General features: G+C 37.3%; 1 protein-coding gene across 15 annotated transcripts in view; it reads left to right on the top strand.

Annotated features, from left to right (window-relative positions):
- Positions 1-15,154, top strand: part of VPS13B (vacuolar protein sorting 13 homolog B) — a 488,999-nt gene that overhangs the window by 83,220 nt on the left and 390,625 nt on the right. For all 15 annotated transcript variants that reach the window (XR_012649869.1, XR_012649870.1, XR_012649871.1 and 12 more), the window contains 4 exons: positions 305-496; positions 1,104-1,273; positions 5,088-5,282; positions 6,908-7,032. Coding sequence is in view for 12 of the 15 variants with exons in the window: in XM_075023675.1 (XP_074879776.1) it covers positions 305-496; positions 1,104-1,273; positions 5,088-5,282; positions 6,908-7,032 (682 nt within the window). In the remaining 3 variants the exon portion in view is untranslated. The remainder of the gene's footprint in view (positions 1-304; positions 497-1,103; positions 1,274-5,087; positions 5,283-6,907; positions 7,033-15,154) is intronic.

A 15,154-nucleotide genomic window follows, 5' to 3' on the forward strand; every position in this document is an offset into this window, starting at 1 on the left:
GAAGTTTGGACACCTTCAGAGTCCCAAGCTTGAGAGATACAAAGTTAATGGAAAGGTTTCTAAGTTGTGCTGTGCTTGGAGGCAAGGCATAACCTTGCCCTGTTTGCTCTGCATTAAACAGGAATAATGTTTGTTTAAACATGTTAAACCAGTCACGGTATATTTATGTGTTCAGTTTGTATTGTTGTATTTTCTGTATGTTTATAAGTCTGTGATCACAGGATTTGAAACAAAAATAGCTGATAAAAAAATTTATGTCCAGTTGTTTGGTGTAATTTGTTGTTATTTATAATACTTCTTGTAGTTTCTGGGAATCAGCAAGACCTTTCTTCAGTAAAGAGTGAAGATTTTGGAAATGTTCAGGAGATGTCTACAAAAAGCCTGATTGTGGGTCCACTTAATCTTCGATTGGATAGCAGTGCAGTACACCGGATAATGAAAATGATAGTTTGTGCGCTGGAACATGAATATGAGCCGTACAGCAGAACTAAGCCAGGTTTGCTCCTATTGCATATATGCGAATACACAGAATTAAACCGGACCGAATTCAGTGTTCTTGAAGGTGCAACTTCCAAATAGTTAAACTCCAAATCTGTCAGGGGATTTTATGACACCAAAGAGCAAAATTTAAAATAAAGATAAAATTGATCGTGATATCCCCATCAGTATTGGATATGTCTCTGAGATAATTTCAGACGCTTTGGAGGCCATTTGTTTCAATCACAAGCCTCTTGTTGAGTAAGGAGAGCTTATTTCATTGACAATTCGAGCTTGATTTTGGAGTCTTACAGAAGAAAGTATCCCTATTGGTATGTATTTATTAGTTTGAAATAATAGTTATACGGGATAAAAATGTATGGAAACAAGCCATGGTAAACTGTTAAGATGAGTTTCTGACAAAGAGCTGTACAGCTTTCAAAGTAAGGAAAATCCAGTTACGATTGCATTTAGCTTTAGGTAGAACCAGTGTGGAATAAAATTAACTATGAAAGGGGGGGGAAGCTTTCCATTTTTTTGCTAGTCCCTAACCATTTCTGAAACAGCAGCTGTAGGAGACATTTTATATATTTTAGTCCAACATATGTAATCTTGACTTATTGTAGATATTGTGGATGGAAATAGAACTATGCCAAGCTCTGAAGAAGTAGCATCATTGGAGGAATACATTCCCACTCGACTTACAACATTCACTGTTCTTAAGTGTACAATTATAATCCCTGTGGCAGAATTCAATTTACTAGACCACTTGATGCCCATAATCATGGGTGAGAAGGTATGTATGCACAAATATTTATTCAATTTTTTTTATATCAGCATGTGCTATTTCATAGAAATTTTCTCACTGAGCTGTTATTCCATGTGCCAGATGTATTGATGAGTTCCAAATCAGTTTGGTGCCCATGATGGTGTGATGTACTGGTAGGAAAAAAGAATTTGGAAGAAAAAAGATTTTTTAAAGCATCAAGCAGATGAAAAAGAATTAGCTCCCAATTGAAATCTTTCATGGAAATCTTTCCATCAGAAGAGTACCTGTTGTCATTTTGCCATGCGGGTCTTCCCAGACTAGGTCAAGTCTGAAATCTTTGAGTACATAGGCTCAGTAGAGACTTCATAGATGTTAACAGCCAGCTCTGTGTGTACTAGTTCCAGCCAGGTTGCCAGCAGGACTTTGGCTATTACTGAACATCTAACTGCTGAGTGACTAACTCAGAGAGCCAGAAATGAAAATTCCTAACAGCCTTAACTTGTTTTATCTTCTGGATATATGTAGTATACCTCCAGCTAAAGAATCCTGTACTGTTTTAATATTCCTATAGGACTTCTTCCTCAGTGCACAAAGACGAGGTACAGTAGGGATGAATCACTGTTTTGCAGTGAAGACTTGCAGTAGGTTTACCTCTTGAAGCAGTGGCTGGAAGGTATTTCATGGATAAGGGAAGAAGAGGGAAAGAAAAAAAATCAATTCTTAATTGACTTCAATTTCTAGGAAATTTTATGTGATATTAAAAACTTCCAGTGTGTTTTTCACAAGTGGACACTAAATACAAGTTCCCTGTACTTGAGGATGAGCTTTTTTAGTGGGATGTGTTTTGCAGAAGTTCTCAGTATCTGTGTTTCCAATTAAAGCAATGGGAGTTAGGCTTTTATTTGTCAAGTACTTTGCTATGCTAAACATTCAGACATTGGCATTCAATTGGGCTTCCAGAATTAATGAATTATTTTAGTATCGGGCTTTTTTTTTTTTTCCAATTATAATTTCTGGTCTAAAATGGAGATGAAGTTGTATATTCTGAAGGTGTTTGTGAAAGTAACCTTGTAAGTATTTGTGAAGCATTTATGTGCAAAAAGGTGAAAACCATTTGAAAAAGTTTTTGTGGTTTTGAGTTGTGTGGTTTTTGGTTTTAGTTGTTTTGTGGTTTCTTGTTTGTTTGTTTGTTTGTTGTGGGTTTTTTTTTTTTTTTTTTACCCCCCAGAGATGGATTTGAGTAGTATTACATGATGGAAGGCACAGTGATGTTAAATTATCTTGATAACGTAATAGATACCTGCTGTATTTTCTTGTAGAATATGCTTACTTACAGCATGTTTATGTGATTTAAGATTGTATGTGTATGCGCAAGAGGACAGAAAGTCTTAATTTATGGCATTTCTTTATAGTGTGCTTGTATAACCATTTTCATTGCTGAAGTGAAATACACACAATAACATACATATTAATACTTCACTTGGATCCCTAGTCTCTAAGCTGCAACATATATAAAATTTCAAGCATGTGCCATTTATTCAGTGAGTGTGCTTAGGAGTGTGTATCTTTTTCTTAAATTTAGATTGCTTATCTTTTCAGTTAAGCTGGCTGGATTGAGTGAACTGGTGACAAATCTGTTATCTCATGATGTATTAGGATACATTCAGAAGCTTCTAATATTAGAAAATGGGACATTGCCAGGTGGCTAATGGGAAGCATTATTTCCTTTCATCCCAGAATAGCCCAATGGATTGTGGTGCTTTTCACCTTATGGGCATGGGCAGATGATATTTTTATGATGGGAGAACAGCCCCATATTTATTGTAGGTTTGAGGCAAACAAGTTGAGTTCAAGTGAACTTTTGTGGGGGGGGGTTGTTTGGGTGGGTTTTTTTTTTTTTTTTTTTTTACTTGGAGTTTCAGTTTACGTTTCCTGAGTGAAGCCAAGCCTATTTAATACAATAATAATAATAATAATAAATTTGAATTTTAGATTGAAAGTCATACATACATCAACTTATTGTCCTATTGTGATACAAGTTTAATCAAATTTTTAGATTCATAGAGTAATTTGGATGGGAAGAGATTTCTGGAGATGATTTCCAGGATTACAACATCCTGCTCAAAGCAAGCCCAAGTAGAGCAGGCTGCTCCAGGGGTTGTCCAGTTAAGTGCTGAATTAGCTCCAAGGATAGAGATTCCATAAAAAGCTTTCGCATAGGCCTGCTTGGAATTGCCTGTGTTTCAGGTTGTGTCTGTTGCCACTCATCCCCTCACAGTACACCTTTGACAAGAGTCTGGCTCCCTCTTCTCCGTACCCTCCCAATAGGTAGCTGTAGACAGCAGTAGGATCTCCTTTTGGCCTTCTCCAGGCTGAATGACTCCAGTTGTCTCAGTCTCTCCTGAGAGAGAGCTTATATGTTCCAACCCCCCAACCACTTTGGTAGCCCTCCAACAAGCTTATTCTGGTATGTCCATGTCTTTCTTGTACTGGATACAGCACTTCATTTTAATGGATACTATGAAAAATATAGTTGCATGTGTAAAATTCCAGCATTTATTTTTTTGGAATGGCATCTTCTTTTGCCGAGATGTCTGGCATGGCTGTGAATACATAATAATATATGATAGTGTAAGGGTTAGATCAGCATGAGTTTAGTATGGTGTTAGTGCTTTGGAGTGATAAAAATGTAAACAAATATTTTATGGAACAAAATATTTTGACTTTGCATATTCTTGAAGTGGGTTGACCTTGGCCAGCTGCCACTCTCTCACTCCTCCTCCTCAACAGGACTGGGGGGAGAGAAAAGGATGGGTTGAGATGCTAAAGAGGGGATCACTTATCAGTTACCATTATGAGCAAAATAGACTCAATTTGGGGGACAGTGAATTTAGTTTATTGCCAATTAAAATAGTTTTGGATAGTGAGAAACAAAGACATGAATCAAAATAACACCTTTCCCCCATTCCCCTTTTTCTGAGGCTCAACTTCACTCCTTCATTCCCTGACTCTTCTATCTCCCACCTTGTAGTGCAGGGGGATGGGGAATGGCGGGTTGCGATCAGTCCCTAACAGTTGATCTCTGCCACTCCTTCTTCCTCACACTTTTCCCCTGCTGCAGTGTGAGTCCTTCCCACAGGCTGCAGTCCTTGAGGAAAAGTCTGCTCCGTTGTGTGCTCTCTACAAGGCTGCAGTGTCCTTCAGGGCATATCCACCTGCGCCAGTGTGGGGTCCTCCATGGGCCGCAGTGTGGATGTCTGCGCTAGTGTGGCCTGTTCCACAGGCTGCAGGGGAATCTCTGCTCCAGTGCCTGGAGCACTACCTCCTCCTCCTCTTCCTTCTCTGTTCTTGCTGTTCATATTGCTGTTTCTCAGCGTTTTGTTCCCCCCCCCCCCCCCCCCCCCGAGTCCTCTCAGCCTGTGTGGCGTTTTTGCTTTTTCTTAAATATGTTTCCACAGAGGTGCCACCAGCTTGGCTGATGGGCTCAGCTATGTCTTGCAGTGGGGCGGTTGCAGCACTGGCTGGAACCTGCTGTGCCTGGCGTGGGACAGCCCCTGGTCTCCCCTCGCAGAGGCTACCCTGCAGCCACCCCCACTGCCAGCACCTGGACACCTACACCCAAGACAATTCTGGATTAAAAACTTTATACATAAATTTTAAACTTTGAAGAAATTAATTTGAAAAAATTGTATTATAATGACCATAAGGCCATGGCATCTGTAAACAGTTTCTTACATGTAGATTTGCTTGTGTGTGTGGGGAGGTAAGAGTATATGTAAATATGCTGGATAACACATCTGCAGTGTAATAATTGCATGGGTTTTTTTCCCCCCTCTCCTAGAATTTAAGTGGCCTGTTAAATACTGCAAGCTTCCAGCCCCTGCGGCCTTTACCTTCCATCCGAATTTTGGTGGATAAGGTTAACCTGGAGCACTCTGTGCCGATGTATGCTGAGCAACTGGTGCACATGGTCAGCAGCCTCGGCCAGCCATCTGACAACCTGCTTCACTACTGTTACTCACACTGCTATCTGAAGGTAAAAGAAGTCTTGAGATCTATTTCTTATTGCAGTGTGCTGAGAAAAAGTTAATATAAGTACAGGTAATCCTAAGTGTTAGCAGGTTTCCTGTGAGAAAGTTTTCAGCTTATCTAAAAGGATGTAAACAGATTTCACAGAATGTGGTTGGTTGGGATTGCTGCTTCTGACCCGAGCCAGATGTTTTGGAATATGCACAGAACTTCACATGAGGCAACTACACAGACTGAAGCCCCAAGGTCTTTGTGGCAAGACTGAGTTAAAATAATTTGGAAATAAGCTTTTCCCTTCTAGGACAATGCTCATAGAATACGTAGATTGCACTAAATTACATTCAGAAACTTGATGGGATGTTATGAGGAAAACCCATCGCTTCTAATAGTATTGTGTCGTACTTTTGATAGAGCAAACCTGTGATAGTGAAGGTGTGCAATTGAAAACTGTTGCCAAACAATTTGATTTTTTTTTTCCGCTATAAGAGGAGAAAACTGAATGCTCTCAGTTAAAGATCCGTTATGTGAGAGGAGTTCTTATTGTGAAGTTGGGGGAAGCTTAAGAAGCTACTGAAAAATTGCTTTGAGATTATTCAGTTGTCATCTGCTGAGATTTTAGTAAAATGAAAGGGTGAAATCTCATGAGGATTTTTAAAACAGGCCTTCCAAACTCTTAGGATGTGCTCAGGCAGTTTGAAACCTTTTGGATGTTACTAAAATGTAAATATTTGCTACTAGTACTGTTAATTTTGCTAAATTTTTCAGTTATCCATTCACTTCCATGCTGATACCATAATAGGGATTTAAACAATGAAATTCTTAGTGTTTGCATGAAACAAACTTTGTCCCAGAATTACATGGCAAGCTTTCAGTTTTCTGGGTGACATGTTACTTTCTGTCACATTTAAAGTGATTGGGATGGCAATATTGCAAGTTATCTGTATGTTTTTCAGTTTGAGGGGATTTTTTTTTTCTATTCAAAAGGATTTTAGCAGTTGTTTGGTCAGTGTTTGCAAAATGTGGACTTCAGTTCTGAGTTTTATATGGTTTATTTGCTAGCCTTAATATAGGCCAAAGTGTTCTGTTCTTATGTGAATGATTGTACAACATGTTAAAAAGTCAACTCTACAACCATTTGTTTTCCACACGGAACAGGGAAAAATCACAAAGAATAATTGTGATGAACATTTCTTTAGATGCTCTTATTAAGAAAAAAGACTTTGAAGGGAAGGTTCTCATATCCTTAAATACTACTTTTTTAGGCCAATGTTGTTGTAATTACAAAAAGTGATTTTATTTATTTTATATGAAAGACAATGTGCTATCTACAAATTTAAAGGATATAGAATAACGTATTTTAATTGATAAATTATAATTCAGCATTTTTTAAAAGTTGTCAGAGCATAGTTAACACTTACTTTTTTGAGCGAAGAAAATATTTTTATATGTATTCCTATTGATTTTTCTAGTTATATTCATGTTTTGGGGAAAAGGAATTATCTAAAAATAATACACAACTTATTTCATATTTATTGAGTGTATTTAAAAATGTGGTTATGATGTTGTGAAAGTAATTTGAAAGTGATCTAATCATGTGATAGTATACCCTTTGACCAACTTAATTTGTTTCAGATATTTGGTTTTCAAGCAGCACTGACTTCTTTGGACAGTAAAGGATTGTACTGCTTCCCTGTTCCAGTTATCCCCTCATTCAGTACTGCTGTTTATGGCAAGCTGATCAAGTTTCCCAAATATTGGTGAGCATTAAGCATGTACAGTGTATTTAAGTAATGTATTCAACTAGTTTTGCATTTCTAATGAGTGATTTAAAAATATCAAGCTCCATATATATCCCTAAACTTCTGTCTCTTCTGTCATATTCTGCAAATAAGTCTGTTATCATTAATAAATTTCTTTGTAAGGATAGCTGTTAATAAACATTTTAGACTCTTGTTTGGTTGAGAGAACAAGCTACACAAGCCCTGTAGTAAATGGCTTTCTTCTAGACCTTGTAGAATTCTGTGAACCAGTTTCCGTTCTTCCTTGAATGGATACAAAAGCTGAAGTTGTATACTGATGGCAAGCTTGATGTGTTTAACTGAACAGGTCAGCTCTTTGTTTTAAACTCAACTAAATAAAAAGCAACAACGGGGTGGGGGGGAACCCCCAAACACCCCCCCCCCCCCCCAAATGTAGTCTTTATTAGACTTTTATTTCTGTTACTCATTACAGTGGAAGTGTTTGTTGTGGTTTAACCCCAGCCAGCAGCTAAGCACCATGCAGCTGCTCACTCACCTCCCTCACAGTGGGATGGGGGAGAGAATCTGCAGAGTAAAAAAGAGAAAACTCATGGTCTGAGATAAAGACAGTTTAATAGGTAAAGCAAAAGCCGTGTGCGCAGGCGAAGCAAAACAAGGAATTCATTCACCACTTCCTATTGGCAGGCAGGTGTTCAGCCATCTCCAGGAAAGCAGGACTCCATCATGTGTAACAGTTACTTGGGAAGACAAACACCATCACTCCAAATGTCCCCCCTTCCTTCTTCTTCCCCCAGCTTTATATGCTGAGCATGACGTCCTATGTTCTGGAATGTCCCTGTGGTCAGTTGGGGTCAGCTGTCCCGGCTGTGTCCCCTCCCAACCTCTTGTGCCCCTCCAGCCTACTTGCTGGTGGGGTGGGATGAGGAGCAGAAAAGGCCTTGGCTCTGTGTGAATACCCCTCAGCAGTAACTAAAACATCCCTGTGTTATCGACACTGTTTTCAGCACAAACCCAAAACATAGCCCCTTACTAGCTTCTATGAAGAAAATTAACTCTATCCCAGCCAAAATGAGCACAGTGTTTTAACATTGTGATCAGATATTAAGCTGTTTGTAGTTCAGATTTTAAATGCAAACACTTTTATTCTGAAAACAATTCTGTGCTTTATGAAATGAGCTATATATAAAAAAAAAATATGTTTTTTTATTTCAACGCCATGGAAACTCAGTACTTAAATTTAGCTCTGCAGCTTAAATCTTGTGATCATAAATGTCAGTGTGTAATAGTTTTTATTAATAAATTGTATTTATAAAAACTATTTTCAAGAAAATGCGTTTTGGCGATACTTTGGACAGGACAGTAGTTTATCACTCATTTTGAGCAGTAGCTGTCTGTAATACTACTTTATGACTAAATCCATACAAACAATCTTTCAAAAAATGACAAGGTAACAGGAAAACAAGTTAGTGTATTAAGTACTTTGGCTTCAAACATTCTGTGTTGTATAGCTATTTTGTAACATTCATTTGTTTGTGAAAGTTTAGTGAATTATAAAAAAATAAAAAGACTACTGCTATGATTGCTCTTGCTGCTACATAGATAATATAATAGTGTTTTTCTCACAAGGTGTGATACCATGTTAAATATGAGTGTTTTAGCATAATCAGCACACCACCAGGTGGTAGCAGCCTAATTGACTTTCTCATATTTTCCATCGATAGTTTGCAGAAGTACTAACCACTTCAGATGAATTGCTGTTCTGTTGCAGCATTTTTCTAAAAAGTAATAAATGTTAGCAGGATAACTCATAATCAGCACTAATCCAGGGTACTTCAATACTGTGGTAGGATTGACAGCCTTTCATGACCTGACATTTAACACTAAGTTCTGGTTAGTGATCCTTGTTAGTAAACTGTAGAAATGAATTACTGTTTAATGGTAAACTTAAATTTATTTACTACATTATAAAACCCATGATTAGTTGTGCAAAACAAAAGAATTGTTTTAGAGATGAAAAACAGTTGGAAAAAATCTATTGTCTGACAAGTTCATGGTATTCAAGTACTAGTGGCTTCTCATGAATGCACTTGTGCTCTTTTGAGTGTGGTTGTGCTCACTGCACTCGATGTCTTGCTCGCTCATGTTTGCTTTCTCATGCTTTTCCACATGTGCTGTTGCATGCTTGCCATCACGCTCTACCTTGTGTGTGCGGTCTCACACTCACTCTCTTGTGCATTCTCTGCTTCTCTCTCATGCTTTCTGTCTTGCTCACTTTCTTTCTCTCTCTCTTTTAAAAATACATGGTATTACGATGTGTGCCCAGCTGGAAAATAGAGTATGGTAGACTAATAACATAGAAAAATAAAAACGAGCAGTAGTTTTGGGAAGTGGAGGCAGGGGAATGGTCCTGCCTTGAAACAGCAAATCATCTATCAGCATTTATGAGTAGATCTTGCAAGACCAACACTTATTGTGGCCTAGTGTATTTTCAAATAATTTTTATAGCTTTCCTACTTTTTTTCTGTGATATGATGTCTTTCTAAATCTTATTTATTTAACAGTGTGAAATACTTATATAAAATTAACTTATTCCAACAATTTATCTAAACTAAGCAACACCAATTTGCGGGTAATAAAGTAGAAAAACAAATGAGTACAGCAGCAGCCTGGTTAAATGAAGTGTAGTTTGAAGTGAATAAAACTCCAGATGAAACGCATCAAACAGCACTTGAACTAAATCGAAATCAGCATGAGGACTGAGAGCTTCATTGAAGTCATGCAGTGAGTGAGAATTAGTCTGGTAGGATAACCTGGTAATGTCATTAAACTTAAATTCAGTCCTACCCCCCCAAATTATACCACCTGCTTTATTTGGATTTTTAGATTTCACATTCCAGAGTTTCTTAGCATACGCACATCTGATGCTACATGTGTTCTTCTATTTCTTCGTAGAAAGTATATACCACAGACCATACCTTTTAAAAACAAAGACATTTTATGAACTGTTATGGAATCCCTCAGGTAGTATGTTTTGAGTTAGCAGTGAAAATCTCAACTTTATTTCTTACATAAATCAGTAGAATACCTTTCTTTTTTAGTTTCAATATAATAATCTCAAAATGTATATGGTGTATAAAATACTGTAGTAATATTTATTTTTTTAAAACTAGTTGATAAACATTGGTAGCGTGTTTTAACAGATAAAATTTCAGCAACATCAGCCCAGTAAATTCCAGTAAATAAGAATAAATGTTAAAAAAGTGCTGTTTCGTTTACCTACTAGATTGATGTCTGTTTTAATTTCAGTTAATACACTTTCTTCTTATAAAAGAAATGTGATCAGGCTCACTAGTTAAGTCTTGGACATCTTTTAAATTGTATAGCTAATCTATTTTTATATGAAAGTAAAAACATCTGGTCTTTTGTTTTTGTCAAGCATAACAAGATGCAAAATACAATGTTAATGTCAATATTTTACAACTACTTTATGTAGTGTTGCATGCCAGATTGTAAAGCAGCTTTCAAAGCTTTCAGGAGGATGTCTAAAAACAACTGAGAATTAGCAGAATATGGTTAAAAGCCTAGAATGAATGACAAGAATGTTTATTGCCGAACAGAAATCTTGAGAGGAATTAGCTGATTTCTTTTTCTTTTTTTCTTTTGGCTACAATGTCTGTGGTAACAGATCATAGAATCATATAATCATAGAACGGTTTGGGTTGGAAGGGACCTTAAAGATCATCTAGTTTCAACCCCCCTGCCATGGGCAGGGACACCTTCCACTAGACAAGATTGTGCAAAGCCCCATCCAGCCTGGCCTTGAACACTTCCAGGGAAGGGGCACCCACAACCTCTCTGGGCAACCTGTTCCAGTGCCTCACCACCCTTACAGTAAAGAACTTCTTCCTTACATCTAATTTCAGTCTACCCTCTTTCAATTTAAAGCCATTACCCCTTGTCCTATCACTACATGCCCTTATAAAAAAGATGAGATAATCTTGTGTAAGACACTTTAGTGTTATAACCCTCTATCACTTATAAAAAAAATAAAAAATCACTTTATTATACTTCTGAAGAATATTAAAGTAACATTAAGGAATATAGATTCTGAATAGCCTTCCTTTATTTTTCTGATATCTGGATTCATAGTGAAGTGTGTCATCTGTATTTTTTCAGCTAGATATCGGTCCAGTTATGTGTGTTATTTTATTACTTTTCTTCTTTTCTTGACCTGTCTTCTCTAAATTCCCTTCCTGTGACAGGCTTTCCAGACTCTCGTTTTCCTTTATCTGGACTGCAGGAAGGTTGTCACTTACTATCTCTGCCTGTGACAGCTTTTGAGACTAAACGCTGGTGGAATAAGGTTATAAATGGGGATGATGTGATCTATTCCTTCATGCTTTGTATTCAGCTTCTTGGTCCAGTAGTCTACTTTCAAGGGGTCTATTTCCCTGATAATGAGTCTCCTCTTTCTCATTTTGAGGCTAGACCAATGGCTGCTGGTTTGCAGTCTGCGAGGGAGCACCAGTACAGACTTGAGTAATAGCTGGTTGTGTTAAATTTCAGTGGGTGAATGAACTTTTTATGAACAAGTTGAGGACCTGCTGGGTAAATTAGTATCTAGGATTTCATGGCTTGCACTTTAATTGTTAGTGTACAGGGCAGTTAATTGATTGTTCTTGAATTGTTACTCTATCAGAACAAAAACCTGGACTAGAAACTTGCAAGTAGATCTAGATTATTACTGGTAAATAAAAAAAATCTTTGAGACAAAATGGATATAATTTTTGCAAAGATACTTTCTTTTGAGCTATTCTTTGCAGATACTGTCTTAGGAAATAAAATTTCAGCTTAAACATAAGCAGTGTGCTAATCTGATGAGGAAGCACTCTTGACAACATGAGATTTGATTTGTGTTGGCATTGTGTCTCTTTTCTTTAGTGTTTTTATTGAAGAGCTAATCATTGTTGATGAAAGCTGACAAAAGCTTAAAACTTGCTTTGCTGCTAGAGGAGGTCACATGTATCATATGCTTGGCACCTCAGCTGCCCAGAGATACAGTGTCACTTGTTTCACTTGTGAAAGCCCTCATTACTGAAAAATCACTATAGAAATCTAGATACACAGATCCTCACCTGGAATATATATATATATATGTATTTTCTGTAGCTTTGTTTTTATGAACCATTAAGAATGTTTATATAATATAGCTGTTCTTAATATTTCAACACATTTAACTGTAAAGGTAAACATTTACTATGTTTCTAGAATCTGTTACATTTACATTAGATTGGCACATTAGGTCATAACCTCCTTTTGGCTAACTATTATGCAATAATATTGAGAAACATACTCTGCTAGCAACCTGAACATCAGCATTTTGTGTTTTCTTACCTGTTTCCTAGCTTTTATTTTCGCTTTGTCACTGTGTAGTCGCCAAATGGTTGCTTTGTAAACGTAATTTAGTTCAACTTTTTAAATTTCTAACTTTAATATTAAACATTACAAAACCTGAGGATTCTAAAGACCTTGTGTTATTACTGTTTAGGTTTCTGCTCAAACTTTTGTTACTGTAAAGGTGTGTGTTTGTATTTTTATAGAGCTTTACTTTCATGCTCTTCCATCATGTATCCCCTTACAAGGCAAACTTACCCCTCTCAGTCAAAGCTATGTAGTGGTATGCCATACAACTTTATTCTTTCTTTTTTCATCATTAGACTCCTTACACAATCCAGTAAGGTCATTATAAGCTCCAGTAGGAGTCAGGATATGCACCTGCTCATGTCTGCTTTATGGGTCATCTTGAAAATCCTGTGTGAATTCAATGAATTGACCAGAGTAAGAGCAATTCCAATTGTTGATCCACAAGCAGTGTGGTAGATGAAGATCTGGCTTCTTGCGCAGTAAGAAGTTCTTTAGCAAGGGAATTATCTCCTGCTGACATGGCCTTTACCAACAAGGTACTACTGTGATGACAGTAGACTTTAGTATTTGCTGCTTTACTGAAGAAAGGATTAAAAGTGTATGTGGGGGATCAGGCAAACTATCTTTCTTTGTTACTTTTTGATTGAAACATCTTTGCAGGGCATGTTTGGTGGAGTAACACTGTTTAGAACTAGAAATCATAGTAGATTTGTGAGCTTGAGAGTCATGAGACATAGCCATCATGCAATTCAGTGCAGTTGTGCTAGTAAGAGGCAAGTGGACCCTGCTGGCAAGAAACACAGAGCCAGATATCCTCAGACTGTGAACATTAGATCATAAATCTAGGAAGTTTTCCAATAAATTGACACTTGGGTCTTGATTTTGGCAGCCTGTTTTATTGACTAGTCACAGTAAATCAAGAGTAATGTCAATTTAGATTGTGTGTGGATTGTGTTTCACATGGGCGGTTGAGGGGCATGCTTGTTTCCTGGGTCAGAAGCAGAAAGAGGTTAAAAACACATGAAACTCATTTTGTAGCATTCAGTTCTAACTATTAGTTATGTCAGTAATTGGATATAACTGCCAGATGAAAATTCAGGGTATCCTTCGAAACAGAAAAGATCTGAGATTGAATGCCTGAACAGATGCCATCAGTGTATGGGACAGGAGAGTTTTTCAGCCCCATCAGCATCATGTGAGTTAGAGCTAGCACATGTAAAAACCTGTTTGAACTATTGAGATATATGCCAGTGATACGGGCTGTGGAAAAGCTGACAGAAACAGTCATTCTCCTGGGTTCTGCAGAGCTGGTTGTGTAGGATTGCCTCAGACGTGAACAGTCGGTCTAGGGGGTATATTGTGTTGCCTCAGCATTGTGTACTTCTCTGTCATCACCTAGAAAATGCATCAAAGAACATAATACTAAATCAGATTTTTTTTTTTTTAAATTTATTGGTAGCTGGTTTTGTATGGCTTTGTGAGCAGTGAATTTGACACTTTCAGAAGTTTGGTCTACTGTGCATCTTTGTGTTTGAGAAGTAGGTATGTCAGTGTATCATAGCAAAGTTTGAACAGTGATATAGGGTGATTTAACAGTTAGTTTTAATAGGAGAATGATTTTTCATTGATAACATGGTTTAACATCTTTCATTATAAAAGTTGAAGTAGGCCGTGCTTGTGTGTAAGGATGGAGATGCTCAAGGAACTTGTGTGAAACATTTTCTAATCTGCAGTGATATTAATGTATCAAGTTTCAACATGAACATTTTGGGGCACTTTTCAACTGCACTATTCTGGAAGGAACTGTTGTTGGTTACCAAGAACAACCCTGTCCAGGAGGGCTTTGCATTCTTAGTACATGACTTGCAGCTTGATTAGTGTGACTACAAATTAACTTCAGTTGGAAACCTCTAGTTTATTTATTATTTTTTTTTTAAATCAAGTCCAGACCTAATGTTACTGCTTCTCAGCAGATGTGGCAGGCAGGCAGCATTCAACAAATCTGTTAAAAGTGCACTTTTAATCAATGTAAATTGGAAGCAGTTGTATTTTTTAGTATTGTCCATGAGGAGGAAATTCAGCAGAGTTGACAGTAAAGAGTGGTCATCTGTAGTGTTTCCAGTGCAATTATTTAGACTAATTAATTGTCAAGGCTCTTCAGTGAAAGTAAATTAAGCCTATTAACTAATATCTGTCCGGGGAAAGTGATTGCACATGGTGAATACTTTATCCTGGCTGTTGTAATTGTTGCCATCAGTATTTGCTGGCATTTGTACTAGAAACAAGCAAATGGTATTTATTTCAAAATGTGTAGGATTTTCAGGGTGAAAGCTGCATTTTGCTTTACTTGAGACTGGTGAAAGGTATGAAAAACTTACTGTCTTAAAGCTGAAGTGCTGTTATGCAGCATGAATACTAAAGAAAATTTGAATCCCTAATATACATTCCTTTTGTATTGAAGGTATTTGGAAATTCTGTTTCTCTTACTTAGTGTTACCACGATCTGTAGAAAATATCTGGTTAGGATTTTCAGTGATATTCTCAGTTACGAGGCCTTACCCATGTAAACTCTGGCCAGAAAGATCCACTGGTGGCAATTCTTGACACACAGTGTTTGTCCTTTATTTCTCCACAATTTTGCTTGCAATTTGGTGTTGTCCCCCCCCACCTTTAAGCGTATCTGTGAATCATAAAG

Source organism: Buteo buteo, chromosome 3, assembly GCF_964188355.1.
Source record: "Buteo buteo chromosome 3, bButBut1.hap1.1, whole genome shotgun sequence".
NCBI classification, from domain to species: Eukaryota; Metazoa; Chordata; class Aves; order Accipitriformes; family Accipitridae; genus Buteo; species Buteo buteo.